At 36.3% G+C, this 22,418-nt stretch overlaps 1 protein-coding gene across 2 annotated transcripts in view; it reads left to right on the top strand.

Moving 5' to 3' along the window:
* LOC138064239 (A disintegrin and metalloproteinase with thrombospondin motifs 19) overlaps positions 1-22,418 on the top strand; it is a 153,901-nt gene that overhangs the window by 81,295 nt on the left and 50,188 nt on the right. For both annotated transcript variants that reach the window (XM_068925928.1, XM_068925929.1), the window contains exons 9-11: positions 10,317-10,457; positions 11,638-11,788; positions 19,596-19,697. In XM_068925928.1, the coding sequence (XP_068782029.1) occupies positions 10,317-10,457; positions 11,638-11,788; positions 19,596-19,697 (394 nt within the window). The remainder of the gene's footprint in view (positions 1-10,316; positions 10,458-11,637; positions 11,789-19,595; positions 19,698-22,418) is intronic.

Here is a 22,418-nt window from a genome sequence, read left to right as displayed (position 1 = left end):
ATCCCAGTCACCTTATTCTCACAGTAATTCCATTTGGAGTCCTCAGAGAAAACATTATGTTTCACTGTGTGTACTCTAGTAGACATTTAAAAACAGTGGAAATGAAGAATAAACCGAATCTTGTTCAGTAGCGAAGGACAGGATGCTCTCTGAACCTGGATGCATTTCTTCCAGAACTTCAGCATCCTGAAGGCTAGAAACAAGCCACGTAGATAGAAATTGGGAAGGCTGTCTTAAACATGAAAAAGCAGGTAGCCAGGGATGTATAAACGGTTGTCGCAAAATGTAAAAACAGATTGGAGAGGCAGCCTGCATTGCAGAACGCTCAATTCAGTTTGGTCTCGGTTTCATTATGCAGCCAGAGTCTTCAACCTTTGTAATCTAAAATAGATTCTTGCAAAAAAAGAAAGTAAAGTGATATTTCAGAGAGTTGTTTTCTCTGCCTGATCATCTCCATCTGCTGATCTATCAATACTAACTGCAAGAAAGCACACTGGGAATGGGGAGAGAGAAAACAACGACGACGAAGTGGAGACAAACATTTGAGTGAAGGTTCCCTTCAAAAGGACCTAAAGAGTTTTTTGCCCAGAGGAGAATCATTTTAACTAGAGTATTTCTCATGGAGATTTGTCTTACCCATCCTTAAAAACTTTCACAGAAGTGGAGATTAAATGATTGCTATTTAGACCAGCTGTATATCTTTCAGTCTTTCAACATGAGTCACACATTCTAGAAAATTTTCACAAAAACTCTTTCTGGATCAAGAAGTCACTTGACTATTGCCGCCTATTTTATTTTTTTTAAATCTAATTTCATTAACCATCCTAGCTTCTCCTGATGTTGTGAGGAGAAACCTATCAAACAGCATAGGATAAGGAAAAACTAGTTCTCAAACAAAATGAAAATATGAGGCAAAACCCCTTAATTTTTCCTGTACAACAAGTAAATATACCTACCTGTATTATTTGACTAAATTCAAAATACGTGCAAAATAAATGTTGCAATTTTTCCTTGATCAGCCTAAGAACCTGAGGAAGTACAGACATAAAGAAATGAATATGTTTACAAAAGTTTGTCATTATTTTGAGGAATATCATTGAAGTATCTTTGAAATAATGTAACAGTTTACTTTTGGAGAGTTTATTTTTACATGCTATGTAAAGTACACACTATGCTATTTTACTGCATAGGAAGAAAAATATTTTCTTTCTATAGTGCATTTTTCAGACGATCTTGTGCTATGACAAGACAGCTGAATTAATTTCTTTCAGTGATCAAGTCATGTTTAGTTCATTCAGAAATGAACCCTAAATGAAACAATTATATGATCTGAAGGCACTGGCCCGCAATATGAAATGTTTTGAAATGAGCAAGGTAAACAATTATTGAAGTTAAAAACCTAACTATTTCTTGCAGAAATAAGTACAGGTTTAGTTTGTTGCAGAATATTTTAGAAACAAAAACCAGTACTCAGGAGCTCATGCTGTAGGTGGTTGTCTTCTGAGGTCCCACTGTTACAGAAATGTTTTAGCATGTGTAACTGCTTTCATCAGTAGTGCGTATTTCCCTAGTTAGTCCTGCAATCCTGTATTCAGGCTTTTGACTTATGTGAAAGGTAGACTAAAAAGTATGAAAATACTGGGATCAACATCATGATTTTTTATTTTATTGATGTTTTGAATGGTTACTGTATTCTTTTTCCAATGTCAGGTCTTCTCCTCTGAAATAGTATGAATTTTAGGCTTCCGATTTAGTTTTTGTGAATTTTGTCAATAACATTTAACCACTGACTTAAATTATCTGATTTTTAGTTAGAAAATTAAGAGCCAATAGGATTTCTGAATGTGTTGATCTAGGAGGCTTAAGAGAAGTTCATTTCTTGACACCTACACACGCTTTTTCTTTATTTTGGCATTAAAGTTTCCCTTTACTACTGTCAGGGGGGAACTTCCTGTTTCTGTTTTACACTTTTGTATCTCCCCTTTCCTTGATGTAAAACAGGGACCATTGGTTTTCTATTTCTTTCTCTAATTCTTACGCAAAAAGACATATATCTTCTAGTTTGAGTACATCCTCTTAAAATGTTGGGTATTTTTTTCTCATGGTTTGTGTAAGTTGTATACTAGTATCAGAGAGATTAATTAAGACTTGGAGCTTTATTGTTCTAAGTGCTGGAATGGTCGTAATGAGAGAAAATCCCTGCTGTGAAGATCTCAATAGTAATAAGCATTGAATTTGAGTCAGTAAATTTTTAGGAAGTAAATAGTAATAACATCTCAGAATATGCCTATCACTTATATGCTGTGCCATTGCCAGCATCTCTCTTAAAGAAAATTTGTTTCTTAGAGAGAATGTTTTGTACATTAAGCCAACTCTGATATCGTGACTGTTTCTTGATTATCGACTTAAAAGATGTTTGTAAAGCAGAGGTTAGTTAGCCAAGGAAATATACTGAAGCGAAGTGTCAGTACTGATACAGTTACGCTATTTACTGATAGGTAAATAAAGCCTTCGTTTAATAGTGATGGTAGTGATAGCTCTGGGAGCCCCGTCTTCCAGGGCTCTTGCTTCCCAGCATCCTGACTCAAGTTACCTTTTGGTCCTTCAATGTTGGCCATTCCCATGGCAGTGACTGCTATGGAAGAAGGAAGCTACCGCCTGGGCTGGTAATCTGTCCCCAAATAATCTCCTGCTTCCTTCTTTTTCTCATAACTCTCTGGTGCCATGGGCTGTAAGGATGCCAATAGAAGGTGTAGGGGAAGCGCCTGTCGTCGTCGCCCCCAAACATGCAGTCTGTCATTTTCCCCCTATTGCTTCTTTCCTTAATTTTACTCTCCTCTTAGATCAGATGATTCTTTCACGATGTTCTTCAGAGTCACCAAACCAGGAGCTTTCCAACCAGAGGTGTCTAAAGTTAGGTTTCTCAGTCCAAATTTGTATGTAGATACCTACATACAGTTGCGAATGTACCTCTGGGTATATAAATATCTATGTGCTTAGATACTTTATAGAAGCAGCCTGACTCTCAAAGATGTTGAGCCTTAACTATTTTGACTTATTTCTATAGTTACAGAGTTTTTTGCTCAGAATTAAATTATTGTTGTTTGTCAGCTTAAATGTAAATGCAAGAACCTAGCTTTGAGCAATATAATTTAAAAAGCATGGCTGCGGTTTGTAAAGTTGAAATAGTTTTCAAAATACATAGAGAACATTATAAGAAGATAACCTTCCCATACACATATTTGCATCATTAACAGATTTACAGAGAAGTGGACATGCTCCTCTGCAGTTTGTGGATAGCTGCATATGACATAGACATACTTTTATACTATTTTTGGTATGATATTACTGGCTGTGGTAATATTTGCTGTCCTGATAGTTCAACACTGTTCATTTTACAGGAAATTTCATCTATGAAATTTCATCTCATCTGATTAAGAAACTGTTTTTTCTCATTTACTCTCAACAACAAAAATACAATCCTTCCCCTTTTCTTTGTTATTTAGCTTCTTCTTCTGGTAAAAATAATAAGAGATTTTCATTTTGCATATTGCAGTACTTTTTTGTTGTTGTTCTTCTTCCATTTTAAACAAGATTTATGCTGGAATTACCCAAAGAACTGCTGCTGTTTTTTCTGTCAGATTAAGAAAAGAATTAAACTACAAAACAGTTGTTCAAAACAATTGCTTTAAAAAAAAAAAAGGCACAGTACACTGAGCTACCTTTAAAGCCCTTTTTTTCCCTCTCTCTCTCTCTTTAATTTTTTACTCTTTTTAATTAAGGAAAAGTATCTATTAGAAGTTTAGCCATACTGGCAAGACAGTTAATGTTGCTCCAAGAACAGTAGATTGAAAGTAGTCGCAAAAAATGGCGTTGTCCCAAAAAAAGCACTCCCAGGGTAGTATTCTGTCCCTGAGTTTGCCTTAGATTCTGTCATTCAATCTGCATGCTTTAGCAGAGATGTTCTTTAAAGATCGGTAGCCTCTGGTCTTTCTGCATGCCTACCGCAGCAGGCATCCGTGCTCCACAGTCATGATGCTGATTTACAAGATATTATTACGTGAGCAGTGAGAGTTTGGTAAATCATACCAAACTTTCCAGTGGTCTGGAAGCTTTATGCAAGTAGAGATGACAGAAGAGGATGTAGTTTATTACGTACTTTGCGTTTCCACTTGCCTTTTTTTCAGTTCAGAAGGAACAGGAAAATGTACATGGTTTTTCAAAACTATTAAAAAACAGTTTATCCGGTCCATGTTCTACAAACAGTGGCTCAAGATAGGTCATATTTTATCCAAACACCTTGCATCCATGCCTAACAGAGAACAAGCATGACCAGCTTTTTGCTGATAGCTAAACAGCTGAAGAAAGAAGTAGCTCTACAAGAGGCATAACCTTCGTTGATGTTCTGATCATTTAAAAGAACAGTTAAAAAGTTGACAAAAGATCATGTATATAGTGTCCATGTTTTTCATTAATAGGGACATGCACATCTTTTTTGGCAATTCATTTAATAGGTGATAGCTCAAAGTTTTCTTTCCCTTAATGACCTATTTTTTTCCATTTGAAGATATGTTGTATTTCAGTGTTTTTTCTTGGCGCAGGATTAAAGACATAACTGTTTATCTTGACGTACTTCAGTTTGCAGGATATAGTCCTGGCATCTTATTTGCCAGTGGCGAATACTTTCCCTTTATCATATACTTGCTTTAAAAAAATCCAGTGAGGGGCCATATGGATCTTCATGTTATGATACTAAATAAGACTGTCACATCAAAGCTTCATATTATTTATATGCTTAAGTCACAAGGCCATGACACCATGCTATGTCTGGATTTGGCTTGTTGAAGTGTGGTAATTAGAAGGGTTGGAGTAAGAGAGAGGAAGGCAGCTGTTCAGCAAAAGTTAAGGACTCAGCTGGACAGCAGCATGCAGAACAGAGTCACTTCTGTATATTAGTCTACATGTTGTATTTCTTAATCAATGGTTTTAAGGTTGAAAATGTAACCTGACGTTGTCAACATCTTAAGAGTCCCAGCAGTGATTCACAATGATTGGCTAAATATATTTCTTTTGTTTTTTTTTTTTTCCTCATCATGATTAATAAGAGAATAAAGGTTTCTATGTCCAGCAACAAGTTTAAAGAGAACGTTTAAAGAGAGAGTTTTTCCAAAAGAAATTGTCTCATGCGTTTTACTATCACAACTTTTCTATAGCTGGGTTACTTGTCTTTCAGTGCACATCAGGGTAAATAATTCATTTACAAGTAGTACCATATATCATAACCTATGTATGCAGTTGTCTGTGAAGTCCTCCTTGTATGTTTTAAAACACTAAAAAAAATTTATGCAAGAAACAGTATTTCACCAACTGGAATTAAAAGAAAAGTCCTATAGTAATGCATACTCTTTGCATTTTGCATTAGTTAAATAAAATAGCATATAGAAACCTGCTCCTAGGCTGTTTGTTTAAAACAGCATCTTCACTGTAAAGATAATAATGTGGTAACACTTTAGATTTTTTTTTGTAAACGTGCAATACAAGTGCTAACAAAGAGTAGCACTCCCTCTCCGTGGTAGCCGAAGGAGTGGTGTTATTTTCATTTACCAAATACATCCTTGTGAGGCACAAATCTCAGATTAAAAAAATTGTTGAGACTAATTACAGAATCACTGCCGGAGTAATTATAGAATCACTGAATTGTTAAATGTCAGATAAGGTGTCCCCTGCATTTACTCTCTCCTGCACAAGGAATAAGTTTTTTTCAATCATTCTCACTCTGTCATGAGATTAAACTGATACTGTTGTTCTGGATCTGCAGTTTACACTCATCATCCCTCTGCTGCTTATATTTCTTTGGCTGAACTTTCATCTTTCAGGGTTTGGGAATGTATTTAAAATTATTCCATATTCGAAAAACTACCACGGTTCCTGGAGGGCCTGCTTTTAAGCTTTTCCTAATCCGTCTCTTCCTATTCTCTTTCCCACCCTCTCTTGTGGTTAGTGACCGTGTAAAACTGAGCAGTAGCTACTATTCTCTATTAATTTTTTTTAATTAAAATAATTTCCTTATTAACAGATAGACCTAAAGCAATTTTCGCAGCTATCTCCCAACTACCTGCTCCTAAATTACGTTTTTGAATACTAGTCAGTCTGTGTACTTGTATTACCTGTTTCTGGTTTAATAGCATCATCATTGCTCATCTGCAATACCATGCGTTTAAGTGAAATATGACGGTGATAACCTGATTATCACCTGCTATTTCTAAACCAAGATGAAAATAGTCAAAAATAAGAAATAAAACCTTTCCAACTGAATAGTATAGTATTACTGACCAAATTTGGTGCCATGAATGTAGTAAACGTTTGAGAATTTTGCAGTCCTGCAGTGCGAATATAAAGTAACGCTTTATATTGCAGACCTAATTCTTCCCAGAAGATGTGTGTGTAGCCTCATTTAACTTACTTAAATATAGCATTATGATCGAGGGCCAATTATTGAGACATAAAAGAGTTTTTATTTCTTAATACTCAACTATAAACAAATGAAATCAAAGTGTGGTTCCTGGTACTTTTTCAGTACATGGGTTGACATGGGAATGCATTTTGTTCCTGCAAGAATATAAACTATTTATTTGGTTGTAGGGAGAGACGTTGTCATCTATCTTGAGTCCAACTAATATGCACTTTTTTGTATTTTGCAGCAATAGAAAAATGTAAGAGAATTGTTCAGTCTGAGTTGTTAATTCTGGCTTCTAAGCACAGAGAGGTTAGGGATTTTTCTTTTTAGTGTTCCTAGAACATATCTAGGGATCAGGGATCATCTTCAAAATCTAGTGTAGATTGTTCCAGCTTTCTGCATGATATCACAAAAAAAAAAAACAAAAATCTGGCTTTTAAACAAGTTTGCGTGGTTTTATAAGATAAAAATATTTTTTCAGTTGACTTGACAACCATGTATAATATTAGTGTAGTTTATTTGACCAAGGCTCTTTGTCAAAATACTTTTAAACTGAGATTATTAAAATGTAGTTTGGTTGCAATGTGTAAGTTGAAATATTGCTAATATTTTAGTTAGGGAGTTTTTCCATAGGATGCTTCCTACTTTCATATTATATGTGGCGTGTATATTTTTAGCCAGAATGCATGGAGCATTTTTATATCTCAGTGAAAGTGATAACACTTCTGCTCTTAAAGCAGCGTTTGATTGATTTCTGTATAGATAGGATGTATTTCCTTGTTGAAGTACAGCACTATCTTCTTTCTTAGTTGTAGTTTTTCAGACTATTTAAAAAAGTTTATCCTCTTAGCCCAGACTTGCTTGTCTTGCTCCCACATGCATATGTAGTTGTCTCATTCTTGCGTGAGGTTGAGTGATCTCAGCGGTGGGAAAAGTGGAGCTCCTGGAGAGGAGGGGCAGTGTGCCCAAGGCTAGCAGAGTAAATCCTGTAGGAAAAGGAGTGTTAAGATACAGAACAGCACCATACACAAACACACACCAATTCTAAAATGCCTTTTGTGTGTGTGTGTGTGTGTGTGTGAAAGGATGTGGTTGTCCCAGTCATGTAGATGGTACCTGAAGAACGGTTAGAAAATACCATAACTTAGAGATACGTCGCTGTATGAGCACAGAATATTTTTATATCCTTGATAGTTAATGAAGAAATAGGTATGTGCTTACATTATTAATCCCTTGCTGGATAGAAGGGTAGCAATGACTGTTCAGCTTCTTTATTGTGTAACGTGGCATAGTGAAAGAAATAGGAAGTCAGGATTACTGCATTTCTGCTCTTATGTGGTCTGGTAATTGATATTAGGTCAAATAAAGGTATGCAGTCATTTCTGTGTTATAGAAGAGATCAACACAGAGATGATTTTTTGCAAATTTTGCAAAGCAGGGTCTGTTGCTGTTTTGCCCACTCCTCACATATTCTCTTGTAGATTAGTTAGTTGATATTAACATAATGAACTGTACTTCTCTTTTGAACTAACTGTTCATTCTGATAGTTCAAAAGCTTTGATACTGCTCTTTGGGACTTGCTGAGCATTTTGTTAAGTGTACTTAAACTGCACATAATTTTGGACTTCACTCGAATGTCAGAGCTGAGTAGGAGGAGTGTAACAAGGATATAGAAGTTGAAGCATTGGTATTAGATCTTGTTATTATTGCTGCAAGTTAATGTTGCTGGTGTGTATACATGCTTTCAACACTTCCCGCCATAAAAGACAGTGTTGTCCTCAGAATTCATGTAGTTACAGAATGCTTCTGTAACGTTAGATTAAAAAAAAAAGTGTTACACCGATGCTTTTAGGTAATGGTGGCTAGTGGAATTTTTTGCAATGGTGAAGATATTGATTCAGCTCAGCACGTGGATTTGTGGATGATTTTATAAACAAGTAGGTCACAGAGCCTGCTTTTGAGAATTGTTCTTCAGATTGAGTGAGAGAGAATAGTAGCCAGAGAATATTTCTATAATGTGTGATTTGTGTTGTTCTGACTCTGTTTATGGGAGCCGTGAATTCTTTAATAAATCATATCAACAAGATTATTGTTGATGTGTGCTCTGTATGTGTGCTCTTTATTTCAAATCATAAATGATGTGTCATATATATCACATAGGATACTGATAAATGAGGTTTTTTTACATTAAGAATTTACAGCTTGAAGAGCTGTAATCAAAATCCATTTCTTGTGCAGTCAGCAAACAAGTAAAGTGACGTGAGATTTTCTGTGTGATCTTCTTCTGGAAGAGCTACACTAGGGATGTAACTCTGGAGTTATGGACATCTGAAATTCTATATTTTAAGCGTTATATATAAGAAAAAAATACCTAAGAAATTATATGTAAGAAAATATTTAAGGAAAGTGCAACAGCACTTTCTTGTGGATGTTTTGTCCTTTTCAGACAGTTCAGGAAAAGAAAGAGGTTAAGATGACAGCAAAACAGATTATTTTGCCTCAGTTATGCTGTTAGCAATTAGCAAATTCATCTCATTCATGCAGAGGCAGCTATTCCAGTGCTCCAGACTGTAGAGTGCACACATCATCGTAAGAGGCTGAGCACCAGGATAAAGCCCTAAAGGGTGTTTAAATTCCTTTCATTAGTAAACGCAAGCTAATGCAGCTTGCCAAACTTAATGTAAAATTTGACCTAGTCCTTGCAGGGGACTGGGATGGAGTGGAGAAGAAAAGTGAGATGGCGTTTTCAATGATGGGTGGCAAGCCATTTTTGCCCTTTGGCACTACAGTGTGGTGACATGTTAAAGAAGCACGATGTCCTCTAGTTTCTCTGCAGAAGTGGCAAACTTCTCCTGTCTATGCAGTCTCTTAAGCAATTTTACTCTTCTTTGACTGAAGGAATTGGTACTAGGTATAATGCTTCATTCACTGTAAAGTTTTGCTTTCTGCAGGGCAGGCTGGAGCTGCCAAATTCCAGTACCAGTTTGGATGCAGAGCTCTGGAGAGTGTCCCCATACTCATTTATAAATCTTCAAAAACAGCTGAGAGTCTTTCATTTATTCCTCTTATGCCTATCAAGCACATATCCACATAGCAGCTACTTTTGAAAACTTTAAGACACCTTTTTCTTTGAAAACTGCCTTCTTCCTCCGTCTTTGCCTGTTGTCGAAGAGAGTAACAGTGAGTCTTTGGTTGAGTTAAAGCAGCAACCTCGAGTGGGTTTTTAGTGGAATTCTTCATGGCGGTGCCATCTGTGAGAACTTACTGGGATGATAGGGGTGCCGAGCCTTTAAAATCGGGATTCATTGCATTGCTCCATCGATGTTCTTTGTAACAGTAGGCATTAAAAACACAATTAAATGATTTTTTAGGTATGATAATCATACATTAAACTAGTAAACAATTTAACGTCCTATAAAATTGTAGCAAACCATTTCCGTATGAAATTAAGATCGCTGCCAAACTATAGAATGATTCTGTGATTTTATTACATAAATTTCCAGTGCTGCTTTTGCCCGTTAGCAAGAGAAGTTCGGTTCATTGAAATCATGATAGTTGTGTGAGTTTGAATATTCAGAAGTTGTCTCAAATTATGTATTGGACAGCTGTTAATATTTCTCATCAAATGGATGAGACTTCACTTTCACTTTTCAGATGTTAGACATAGACCTGTCTTTTGGTCAAGATACTATGTACTATTTTGAAAGGGGTTATGGAAAAAAAGTTGAAAGACATTTCATACATGTACCATACACAAGTTTCTCTTACCTACTTGCAAGAATTGTGACTTACAAACATTTTGAAAACATTTTATTATATTGTTGTGTTTTGTTTTATTTTTAATAACTTCAAAATCCAGTATGGGAATAAATCACGACAATGACCACCCATCCTGTGCAGATGGTCTCCATATCATGTCTGGAGAATGGATTAAAGGACAGAATCTTGGTGATGTTTCATGGTCCCGGTGCAGCAGGGAAGATCTGGAAAGATTTCTCAGGTATTTCATTCAAGAAAAAAAACTCTTACCATTTGTCTTTTACAAGTAGTTGCAAAAAGTATCCTGCAATTACAAGTTTTTAATACTTTCTGCCACTTCCAGAGGGAAGTCCTGTTTCTGTAGTCCACCAAAATAATTCAAATCATAACGAACCAGGTAATATTTGAAAGATCACTTAAAATTAAGCTCTCAAATTTCAGCATTTGTTTCTACTTTTATAATATTTTCATATGCTAATGTATAGTTATGTATGAAATATTTAAATATGCTTTAAAGTATATTGATATGCAACATATTTTCAAAAAATATTGGATTGTAAATGACCTATGAACATTATATAGTTTCTGTGAAGTCTGATTTGCCTTTCAGCATAATTGCATTTTGTTAGTTCTTTTAGTAGAAATCTGCTATAAAGTGTTTAATATAGAATGGAATACCTAGAAACCCAATTAAAACATTAATTTTTGCTCTGTGTCTCTGAATAGGAACTATTTCACAGTGCATTAATTTATGAAATTGATGGGTAGACCTATTGACAGTTTACTTGCAATGATTAGGAATCCTCAAAAGGTCTGCTTTATGACACTGGAATAGCTAATATAAATCAGATGTGTCAATTCAGAACTCAGAACTCCATGATTTGGTATATAAAACAGGTTTAATTATTTTTAAGTCCTTCTTTCTTCAGGTTTTGAGAAAAGTTAAATTTCTGACAACCAGCTCAGAAGTGGTTGTATTTTAAAATATAGGTGTTTAATTTAAAGTGATTAAGACCTTAGTAGATGTGGATAGCAAGTCACACAACTGCCTGTGCATTAGAAACTGTCTACTTTTAAAATAATTATTTAAATCTTAATCCAAACCATAATCAGTTAAGTAATGTTTACCCTAAAATGTTTTCCAGAGTTTTCCTGAAATTCCTATTACTCCTGCTTATTTACGTTGTCTTTTTGTAAATGTGGAACATCAGGTCACACCATTAAATTAACAAGGAGGCAGATCTATTAATTTATATGGAGTCATTTCTTTGAATGACAGCACCAAATTAAAAAAAAGAAATTAAGATTTGTCAATCCCTGCCTTTTTTTTTTTCTTTTTAATGTCAAATGCACGTTTCATGTCAGCATGATAATCAGACTCTGCAGGATTGCTCAGCATATAAATCTCTGCCTATTGCCAGGTCAAAGGCCAGTAACTGTCTGCTACAGACGAATCCTCAGAGCCTCAATTCTGTGATTATTCCCTCCAAACTCCCAGGGATGACGTACACTGCGGACGAACAGTGTCAAATTCTTTTTGGGCCAACTGCTTCCTTTTGCCAAGAAATGCAGGTAAGGATGGGTGTACACTTGGAAAACATATCTACTAATTCTTTTTTCAGCGAGCAGATTTTTTGTGCATGTGTTTGAGAAGGAACTTAGCACTTTTGTAACTAGGAGTTTACAAACTTTTTTTTAAGTTTACAAACTTTTGGGTTTTGAACCTCCGTGTCTAAATTTCAGCTTGTTGTGCCCGCGCTAGCTCTGAGGGAGGATAGCGGTGTTGGCAAGGCTCTCAGTAGAGAGAGCCCGGGCAGAGCCTTGCAGTACCATGGCAATAGGAGTTGCAGTATCTAAGTGAGTTTGCTCAGATCCCTTCACACCACTGCACTAAGTGATATCTCTGTGTGTTAATCTCAGAAAGCTAGATTAACAAAATTCAAGTGCTTTGCATAATTTTATGGCTTAATGCTAGTAGGCTTCTCATTGAAGAAGCATTTTAAGAATGGTTTTAATAGAGAAAAAGTATCCTTTCTTAACATAAACAGGACAGGTACTAAACATGTAGGGTGCCCTTGAAAAGGTAACCAAGACAAGACGAAGAGATGATATTACAACGGCAGAAAGACTGAGAGCGTGCAGAGTGTGGGTTGGTAAAATGGGGGTTAGGAGGAACTGCAAAATGAAATGTCAGCGGAGTCAGACATGCAAAGAGCCTGGAAGGGCCAGGAGTTTTTAAAATGGAAGAATAGTTCCTCACTTCTTTACTTCTTTCATTCTCTTAATCTTTTCAGATTGGAAATAATACTCTTTCTTTAGCTTGTTTGAGTGAGGAATAATCTTTATCCTAAAGTTTCCGAAAGGAAACACTGCAGTACATGTGTGACTACCATATGCTGAGAATGGCTTAGCTGAAAGAACGAGCTTTAGGTTTTTGATTTTCATTTTAACTATCTTCTTTAGTTAGAACATTTTCACTCTGAGTGACTGGCAAGAGAACTCATTTATAATGATTCTTGAAAGGTTCTTAATTACTTGCAAGAACTTCTGTATACGTTACAATCTACTGATTGATTTTTAGTAATGTATTTTAAATTCCAAAATATGGTTTTGGTTTTTCATTCTCCAGAAACCCATCTTAAACAAGAAAATGTACAGAGTTAGCCCCCTATTTCTTGTAGGTCACAGGTTTAGCAGGTAAAAGATTTTTAAAATTAATTGAGCAGATAGTCAAGCATGGAGACTCGGTGTTGCATAATACCTTTATACGCTTTTCATTTCCCTGGGCACATATCCTCCTTTGATACCTGTGGTGTTTAGTTTTAATTCAGCCATACCAGTTCAGGTACCTAGTTGGTCCCATGCATGTTATGTATCATTCGCAGATGTCTTTCCCATATTTCTCCCAGAATTGTGACTCTAAGGTTTCTTTAATATCCGTTACTATTTTAGAAATGTTAGGAAGTTAAAGTCAGTATCTTACCCTGATAGCTTTTCCGTTGTTTGTGCAGAGAGTATTTGCACTTTGGGTCTTGGTATCTGATTGTCCGTTTCTAATCGTTATCTTCAATAGATTTCTCCTCTTCTAGCATTTTTATGTAAGAGTACACACCTGGTACCAGGAAAGAACCTGGTAGTGACAGAAGACCATACAAAAGGCTGCTGGTCTTTTCACCTGTTCCTTTTTTTCTGACAGACTGCAATTTAATTCTCTGTCTTCTTCGTAAGTGTGCTACTTCGTAAGCCAGTAATCTTAACAGCAAGAAAAAAGGGAACTTTTTAACAGTTTTGGAGAAATGCTAGAGGGCAAGGGTCCTCTGCAAAATTGATGCCCCTGAAATAGAAATCCTAAATGCAAATACTGAACCATAAAAATCAGTTACAATCATTTTAAGAACTTTGGACCTGTGTTACTCATACCAGAAATTACATAAAAACATACAAAAGGGCAGACCCCAGAAAATCTGAGGGCACAGGTGATGGGGGAAGTTCTGTAAAGCTCCATTGCCAAACTATTTAAAGTCACCTTGCCAGTTTCCTCTGCGCTCTTCTGTCTTGAAGCAGCCCTCCTTCTTTCCCTGCACACACAAAAAATCCAGAAAATTTGATCTTTGGACTGTAGACCTGAAGAGCTAGATATAGCAAGCCCTATGTCTTTTATGTTCAGATCTCCTTTTGTTCCCTGCAGTGAGTCTTAAATGAAGCTGTTCTATCAGGGAAGCTTACATAAGAGTATCCTAATCCAATAAAATAAGGTTTCTATAGCAAGGAAGAAACTCAAGAGCAAAGAACAGACCACAGCTCAAAGGGTAAGAAAGCCACCCTCCTCATGTTTCTACCATGTATGAATAGTGGAAGAAAATTGTTGCAATTTAAATAGGGGTAGGACCAAGGTATAGAAACTTTCCAGAAATCTTTCATGGGTTCTGGCCCATGGACTGGGCAATGTTGACATTTTTTAACTGCAAAGCTCATTTTAGAAGCTGGGTTTTTTTATCATCTCCATCTGACATATGATGATGTTAGATGGAAATAACAATTATCATATTTTACATATTATGAAGGTGATGCAAAGTTGACCGAGTTGACTGTGCAGCTTATTGTGGCTGCCATTAAGGAAGTCAGCGTTTGGAAGGCTCTTCTAAATTTAAGGCAATATTTCCGTAGTTGCAGTATTAATTTGTTACAGTAATTATTTTACTATACAGTGGCAACCACTGAATTTTCAGTGAAATACAAACAACTTTCTTTTGTCACCATATACTTTTTAATAATAGGATTGTTCCCCACAAAAAAATTTGTAACACTTTCTGTCTTTTGCTCTGCCAGTAATTGGCTGTTTATTGTGCTTGCAGTTATCTTGGAGAAAGCAGGAGGTTCCTTTAAACTTAAATAAATCAAAAATTTATAGCCAAGACTTTCTTGGATACATTCTACCAGCTTAACAGTACATGCACCGTGGTGTAACAGTGTAAAAGATAAATTATGAACTGTATCAGACTCCTTTTTTTGAGTATGAGATCATTTGATGACCAGACTTTCATGTAGTCTTTAGCACTAAGCAAGTATATTTTCTGTGTAACAACTGTTCAGCCAAGAGAGCAATTGAGTAGTGATGAAAGTTAATTCTCTTAATGATCTAGAAATATTCTTCTAAAAATGTCGGTGCTACAAGGACCAGAGCTTTCTGCTGAGATTTAATTTTCTGCAAAAATTATTATTGAATAGCACTTTAGGATAACTTACAATTGCATTATATGGTAACCTCTCAGAAACTTTGCAAGTGCCAATGATTTTCCCTTGCTGTCAGGAATTCCTCTTTATGATTTAATGGCAAAAGCGAAGGACTAGAGGGACCATTGAGGACCTGCACTCCTCTTTCATGAATGGTATCTAGATTTTATTTCAAAGACTTCTTATTCATACCCTGAGCGAAATTTATAGATCCTGAGAAAAAAAGTATGAGTGTATCTCAGGGTACAAGATTTATACCGTGTCACTCTGCTTACCTTGTAAGGGAGCCAAGTTTGCTTTTATGCCCATGGTGTCTCACACAAGAATCAATTAGACCCTAACATTATTTCACATAACAGAGAGCGAGATCATGGCCCAGAAGTAATACTTGGTGATTAAACGCGATTGTAGAACTTGACAAAGGAATATAATTGTTGAACTATTAAATGTCGGCTTTTAAGATTAAAGTCCAGGATGTGAATGCTATCTAGTGAGTTCCACTAAAACAATTCCTGTCATAACACAGCTGTGATCTTTGCAAAGAAGTAGGAGGCTGGTTATATTTCATCATGATTTTTAAGGCGTTTCAGGGAAAGATCACAATGAAAAGAACAAAAGTCATGGAAATATTATAGCCATGGTGAAATAGCCATCCTCGTCTCCACCACCAGACTTTAAACAATCTTGACTTCACACTAATCCAGTTCTGACCTGCCTTTTTTTTTTTCATTTGTCTCTGTTCCTTATTCTTAACAGGCACCTTCTTTCCAGATGCTTATATGATTGGAATAGCATCCCTATCAGGCACACAAATCTCCCTCACTCTTTTAATTCAAAAAAGCTCCTGAAAAAGCTGGAATGACCTCTGCTCTTTCTGTATTTTACTCTGACTGTCATGTGATATTTTACTAGCTGTTGCTTTTAAATACTTGTGATAAACTCATTCTTTCAAAACAAATATTTTTTTTGTATTTGGCAGCATTTTGTTTCCCAATATACACACAATGAAATATTTTACAGGTTATGAATAGTCTAATATCATCAATATAACTTTATCACCTTCAATAATTTTTATTTCCCCTGGCTAGTCTAAATAACTAACGGCTCTTGTACTATGCTTAGGACAGATGTCTAGTAAACTTTATGAACATTAACTTAACTATGCAGATTCTGAGTGAATTAAACTTTCTTCCCTGAAGGAGCAAACTTCTATTTTAGAAGTTAGTGCTCTGATTTTGGAGTGACTGTAATATTGATACTGGCCTCCAGATTTCTATTAATTTTCACTTCAGTCCTAGTTTAATTTGTAGCATTAAGGATTTTTAGCGAAAGTGCTGAGGTGCTCATCATGATTTGTCCCCAACCACATGCAGAAATTCCCAAATGTCAAAAGTTATATGGGGAGAGTAGTCTCTAGATTCTTTATTTCTGCAGCAGAAGCACAATCTGAAGAATGACAAGGAGTCAATATATTTGGGGTTTGAAATGAAGTCCAAAGGCCAAAAAAAAATTATAGGTCATCCTCCAATTTTAGTAATTCCACTTCTTGGGTTTGGGGAATCTCAAGGTCTAGAATGAAATGTAAATAGTCATGGATTCTTATTTTTAAAAATTAGTGAAGGGGAAGTGAGCTCAAAGATGTGTCTAACTGGGGGGAGTTAGGTTCATGGTTCATAAAGAGGTGGTGTAGAAGTATTTGTGAAAACATGCAGATATGCATACAAAGCACTTAAGCAAGTCAAGCATCTTGATTTAATTGACTTTACACAGCTCAAGTGCCTCTGTGTGTTTAGGCATCCAAATCCTTGTGAATCTGGCTTCATGTCTTCTTTAAGATTAGAATAACTTTTTCTGAATTCGTAAGGAACCATAGGTTTGTTGTCAGCTGTTCTGCAGTTCTATGCTGGTGAAGTTGGGCATAAGGTGAAAGTGTTTAAAAAAAAAAAACCACACACTGAAGCATGCTTTAAGATGTAATGACATAAAGGAAAAGTTCACTTTATTTTTTGAAATCCTGGATGCCTTTTCCTCAAATGTTGTTACTGAATAATTGAGGAACGAAGATTCAGGTACATAAATGAATTTGGTTTGAATTAGAAAAATTAAATTAGCATTTATCTTTGTTTCAGTGAGGTTGAGTTGTGCCAACAGTATATTCTGTCATTTCACAGTTGGGTACCGAAGCACTATGTTGTGGTAGAGCATTGCACAGTCTGTCACAACTACATAGTCTTCTGAAACTGTCCCAGAAGTCTTGTTTCTAACTTTTGGTTCTTGACTCTGAAGTTGTATCTTAAAATTCATGATTATAGACAGTTTTAGAAACATAAATTCTGTTTCTTCTCTGAATTGTTCTGAACAGGAATACAAATTACAGTTGGGTATCGAAAAAAGTTAAAATTATCCCAGCCATAGGATAGATCTTCTGTAACTTCATTTTGGGATTTGCATGGGCTAACTGTTGTCTTACCAGTTCAGCCTCTTCAAAAGGCTGTGAAGAGCCTTTACAGGCTGTTACAGGATGAATTAGAAATCTTGTTTCTATGCAATGCTTTGGCCCTCCGCAATCTGTGGGGTTTTTTTTGTTTTGTTTTTGAAGCTGATACTACAGACAGTTTTATTTACAAGACTCCCACTGGAACTGTCCTGTTCCCTGGTTCAGACACAATCTTTTATTGAATCAAGTTTCCTGTGCAGTAAGATTTTTTTTTTTTCGGGGTAGCGTAAGATTTATCACTCAGTTCTCATGCATGATGTAAAGGACCAGAGACTCTTAGTAGGTTTACTGATGTAACAAATCACTTCAGTCAGAAAGAGCACGTCTTCTTGCAGCCTGGGGTTCTGAAAACCTACTGATCTTTACCTTTTGTCCCCCCCTCTCTCTGGATCCTTTTTGTCCCTGTTTGGGGTTACTGCACCTATTTGGAGAGATTCACAATGCATATGCAGTAACGTTCAGGCCACAACGCATCCCCAAATGGCCCCGTTCACTTCCATCTGGTTTCCGGGTAAGGAAACAAAGTTGTGATTCTGAACTTGAGAGCAGGAGGGCTTTTTAGAGGGTATTAGGGAAAGCTGCTAAGGGAATTTAGAGAAACACATGAACCTACTTCAAGGCTATGCTTTCTTTTGAAGTGGATAAGACTATCTTGTTCTGATGCTTAGGATGGACAAAATAAGCAGCTTTTCCTTCCATCTCTGCTATGGACTAGCACCCCTCTCGTCTACCCTCTTTCTCTTCCTATTCTCAACAGATATATTTCAACCTGATTTGTCATCTTACTTTGCATCTTCTTTGTGGCTATCAGGTTTGATTAATTTTTGAGCTGTTTCCAGAGAAATGACCTATCATTGGAAGAGCATCAGGTAGCAGCAATCATTGGGATGGTATAACAAGGGGCATTACAAGTCCTAAAGAAGCCTCATAGTTTCTAGAGAAAGATTTTCTGGATTGTACAAGATAACACATAAATTAGAGTGATTTTCCTATCACTTATGTAACTCGCATTAGTTGCGTCTATTTTTTTTCCAGGGAATAGTTGTATGCTTGTTATTAATTTAAATTAAACCTGAACTTTAGCAGTTGAGAGGTGAACATTCGACTGACCAGACTGTGGATGTTCAATGTGAAAATAACTTTTAATTTGCCTTCTGAAGTATCTTGCTTTGTTCATTCTCATCTATGAGTCCATCTTGGCACTTCTGTGTTCTTTCTCAGTTTAAGTAACCTTTGGAAGAACCAGCTGAAATTTATTGCCCAAAGAGTTCAGGGAGCATTTGGGAGGGACTGCAAAATGCTAACTTCACTGCTATGTGTGTCCTGTGGGAGAGGTTGGGAGTCAGCACACTAGTGCTTATGAAGCATCAATTTTCATTCTAGCTTTATTTATTTATTTATTTATTTATTTATTTATTTTTTACTTTTAATGCAGCCTGTTGCCCTGTTCCTGGATCTTATGTCTTTCTCTTTTTTCTTCTAGAGAACATAAGTCTACGTAGCTGCAATCTCTGTACATATTAGTGCAGTCATCTTAAAACCTTGTTTTTTATTGCTAGTTACAGTGCTGGTTTTCTCCTTTTCACATAGAATGAATGAGCAATAAATAAAAGCAGTAAAAGTACGAAGACAATTTTTAAATAATTCCCAGAAAACTCCAAGTGTTGTTTAAAAAGAAGTGTGTCCCCTGCACCTAAGGAACTTGTTCTGTTCCCAGTACGCAGCTCAGGCTCCTGAATTGTCTGCTAATAACCGGAAGCATAATCCGTATTTCAGCCTTGGCTGTATCACAACTCCTTGAGTCTTGGGAAAATGTTTCTGCGCAGGGCAGCTTCGCAACGTGGGGCAAAATTGTTCCTATGTGCTTTGTCAGATCTCGAGTACACAAAGACTGTGACCCCTAGGGTGAGACTTCTGCAGTTCTTCCCCTCTGTCAACACAACAGCTTGACTTGTTCCATGTGTCAGTGATCAATGAAAGTCTAAGCAGGGTTTGCCCACTGTGATTTTTGTGCATGTTTAACCTGCCTTTAAATGGACTTCAGTGCCGCCGAGCTGGTAACTTCATGAGACAAAATGAGTGAATTACATGCAAAGGTCATCTGCATAAGACTGACTTTATTCTTAGCTGTATATTTGTTTTTTTCAGCATGTCATTTGCACTGGGTTGTGGTGTAAAGTGGAAAATGAGAAAGAATGCAAAACTAAACTGGATCCACCGATGGATGGAACAGACTGTGACACTGGAAAGGTAGGTTGCTGGCTTTCCTAAAGCAAAAGTGACAAAGCAATATAAATTACACTGATCACCTACGTTTTAGAAAAAAAGCTGAACAGATCTTTGCACTTGTTTAAACTTACTGCTTCCTTTGATTTACATTAAAATAATACAGTATACTTATATATATTTATGTATGTGTGTATATATGCGTGAAAGAGATGTGAAGAGTATACTTCCCAACAAACACTGACATTTTTCTGTTAGCCAAAGCCACAGATGTTTTAATGCTTACACTGTTTTATTTCAAACTCGTTCAATTTTTGTATCCTATTTTATGAATGGAATGCCGTTGTTGCACTGCTTATTGTAAATAGAAACATAAGTTTTCAAAGATATAAAGACCTCTGCTATGATTTAAGTTTTAGTAGGAATAGTCTCATGGGAAAAATCAATACAGATTTGTAATACAACTTTTTAGGAGAAACGTCGTTAAAGATGTAGTATATTTTCAGTATCAGCACACCTAAAAGAGTGATAAACATCATTAAAAATACACCATCAAAGAAATTGAATGGCCACCTCAAGTCGGACTCATGTTAAATGTCCTTTAAAAGCGTTCATGTTTGAATAATCCCTGCCATGTATGTATATAACTTTAAGTGAAGGTAAATCAACTCAAGTAAAAAAGACAACAGAGCTGGAGCATGCTTGGGATTTTCATGCTATTACACTGACAACAATTTCTCACAGGGATAATGTGCTCAATGAATTGTATTTCATTCACCAAGGACCATCCTCATCCTCTAAAAAAGCAAACAAATCTGCAAATAGCATAAAATGAACTGTTCAGGTAGTATTATTTTACATACCTAAAAAAACCCCAGACTTTATTCATTTTCATATCTCTAGGACAATGACATTTGCTGCCATCTTATGATTCTGAAAATGTGTGTGACTGATTTCTTGTCTGTTGTTAGAGGCTGCTTCTTTACTGTGAGCCTGGAATAGGAGGGTTACACCCCTTGCTAAGACCACCCAGTATTTTCCATTATAAAACCATAGCCATCTTCAACTAGGTATCCAAATTAGTGTGTTTTGCACATAAATGCTAGTGCCTCGTTAATTCACTTGCAAAACATGATAATAGCAATTCATAGCGGAGGACTGGTTCTTAACAGTTATGTTGATGCTCGTGGGAGCATAATGATAGTAGTGATATGGTAGTGATATGGCTCCTGAAAAGTCCACAAGGAAGGTAGCATTGCTGGCTTATTGTGGAGCTTAGCTAGCATGCAGTAAGCAATGCAGGGGGCTCACACTGAGCAGTGAGGGTAAGAGGAGGTATTGATTCTGATGACAACTGCTGGCTGAACTGCATGCCAGACTACAGAGATATGTTATGTCTGTCTAGCAGTAAAAAATGAAGCAGATGTCACTGGAGCATCTCAGTGCATTTGGAAGGATTCTTCTTATCTACTTTGTCTGTCCAAGATGAGCTTCTGATTTCACAAGTCACTTACTTTGTTTTGCTTTAGATTGCAGAGATTGAGTACTGTTATCTCCTTTTCTGCTCTTAGGATCTTTAGGAAGTGATGGAAATTTAATTTGCTCAGCCTGTCTTATTTCAGGCTCATTCCAGTTTAGTTGTTTTGTTTAACTGAGGACTTATAAAAAGCAACCTGCAGCCTCTTTATAAGGCAGATGCTCTCCCTGCACAAAATTTCATTTTACCTACTGTACCTGTAAGAATATCTGTGTATAAATATGAGCATTTTCAGTTTGAAACATCCAAATGCACTACAAAATCTGTAGTTTGTGATCGCATACCCAATATAATAATGCATCTGTCTGATATGAAGACTTTTCAAAGGTGGTATAATTATGCCATCATCACAAGGCAATATTTTAAGGCAGAAAATGAAGATTGATTAGTCAAGACCAGTTTGAAACTGCAGGTGAAATTTAAGTTCACCAGACAAGAAATTGGCACAGACACTGCAAATAGCAGAAGTGTATATTATAAGAAGTTACAAAGGTCTTTATTGACTGCTTTATTGGCATGGTTTGGTTTGCTTGAAATATGAGATTTTTTCAGGCACTGTACCCATTAATAACAGTAATTCAAATAATTCAGAGTGCAAAGAGAAATATGTTAAATTCCAGATGTCAGTGAAATTAATTGTTCATTGTGTTTTTGTAGCCTTATGGCTTTGCAGTTTTTAACATTTCATAAGACATGGGACCGATTTTCAGTTAGCGTAAGTTGATAAAGTACTACTATTCTACAGAGGTATGATGATTTGTACCAGATTATGGAACATAGCAATTTTAACTGGATAATTTTTACAGGAGAAATAGCAGTCGTTTCTTCAGCAAATGATATATACATGTAGGATTATGGAGCTGATACTCTGGCCTTTTTTTAATAAATGCCAGAAGTTCTGTTGACAGCCTCAAGACTAGCTTACTCGGGCTTCCATCGTCTACTTTTTGAATACAAATTATGAATGAAACCTCATTTTCTCTAAAACTCTATAACTCTATAACTTTATATTACGACAGTGGTCACTGGCTAATCCTTGACCAGTGCAGTTCCCGCTGGCTATGTCTATGCTAGTAAACCAAACAAGCCCAGGGAACAGCCTTGAATGCTGTGTTGTGATCATCTGTATAGACCACTTGGGGATTGATCTCTGCAGTGGGTTTGAGTTGGACCCAAATGTGCTCTCCTAGGCAGTGCCCAGGCTCAAG

This window comes from Struthio camelus, chromosome W (genome assembly GCF_040807025.1).
Source record: "Struthio camelus isolate bStrCam1 chromosome W, bStrCam1.hap1, whole genome shotgun sequence".
NCBI lineage: Eukaryota > Metazoa > Chordata > Aves > Struthioniformes > Struthionidae > Struthio > Struthio camelus.
Note: the sequence above shows the minus strand (reverse complement) of the source record. Positions and strands in the feature narration are given on the sequence as shown.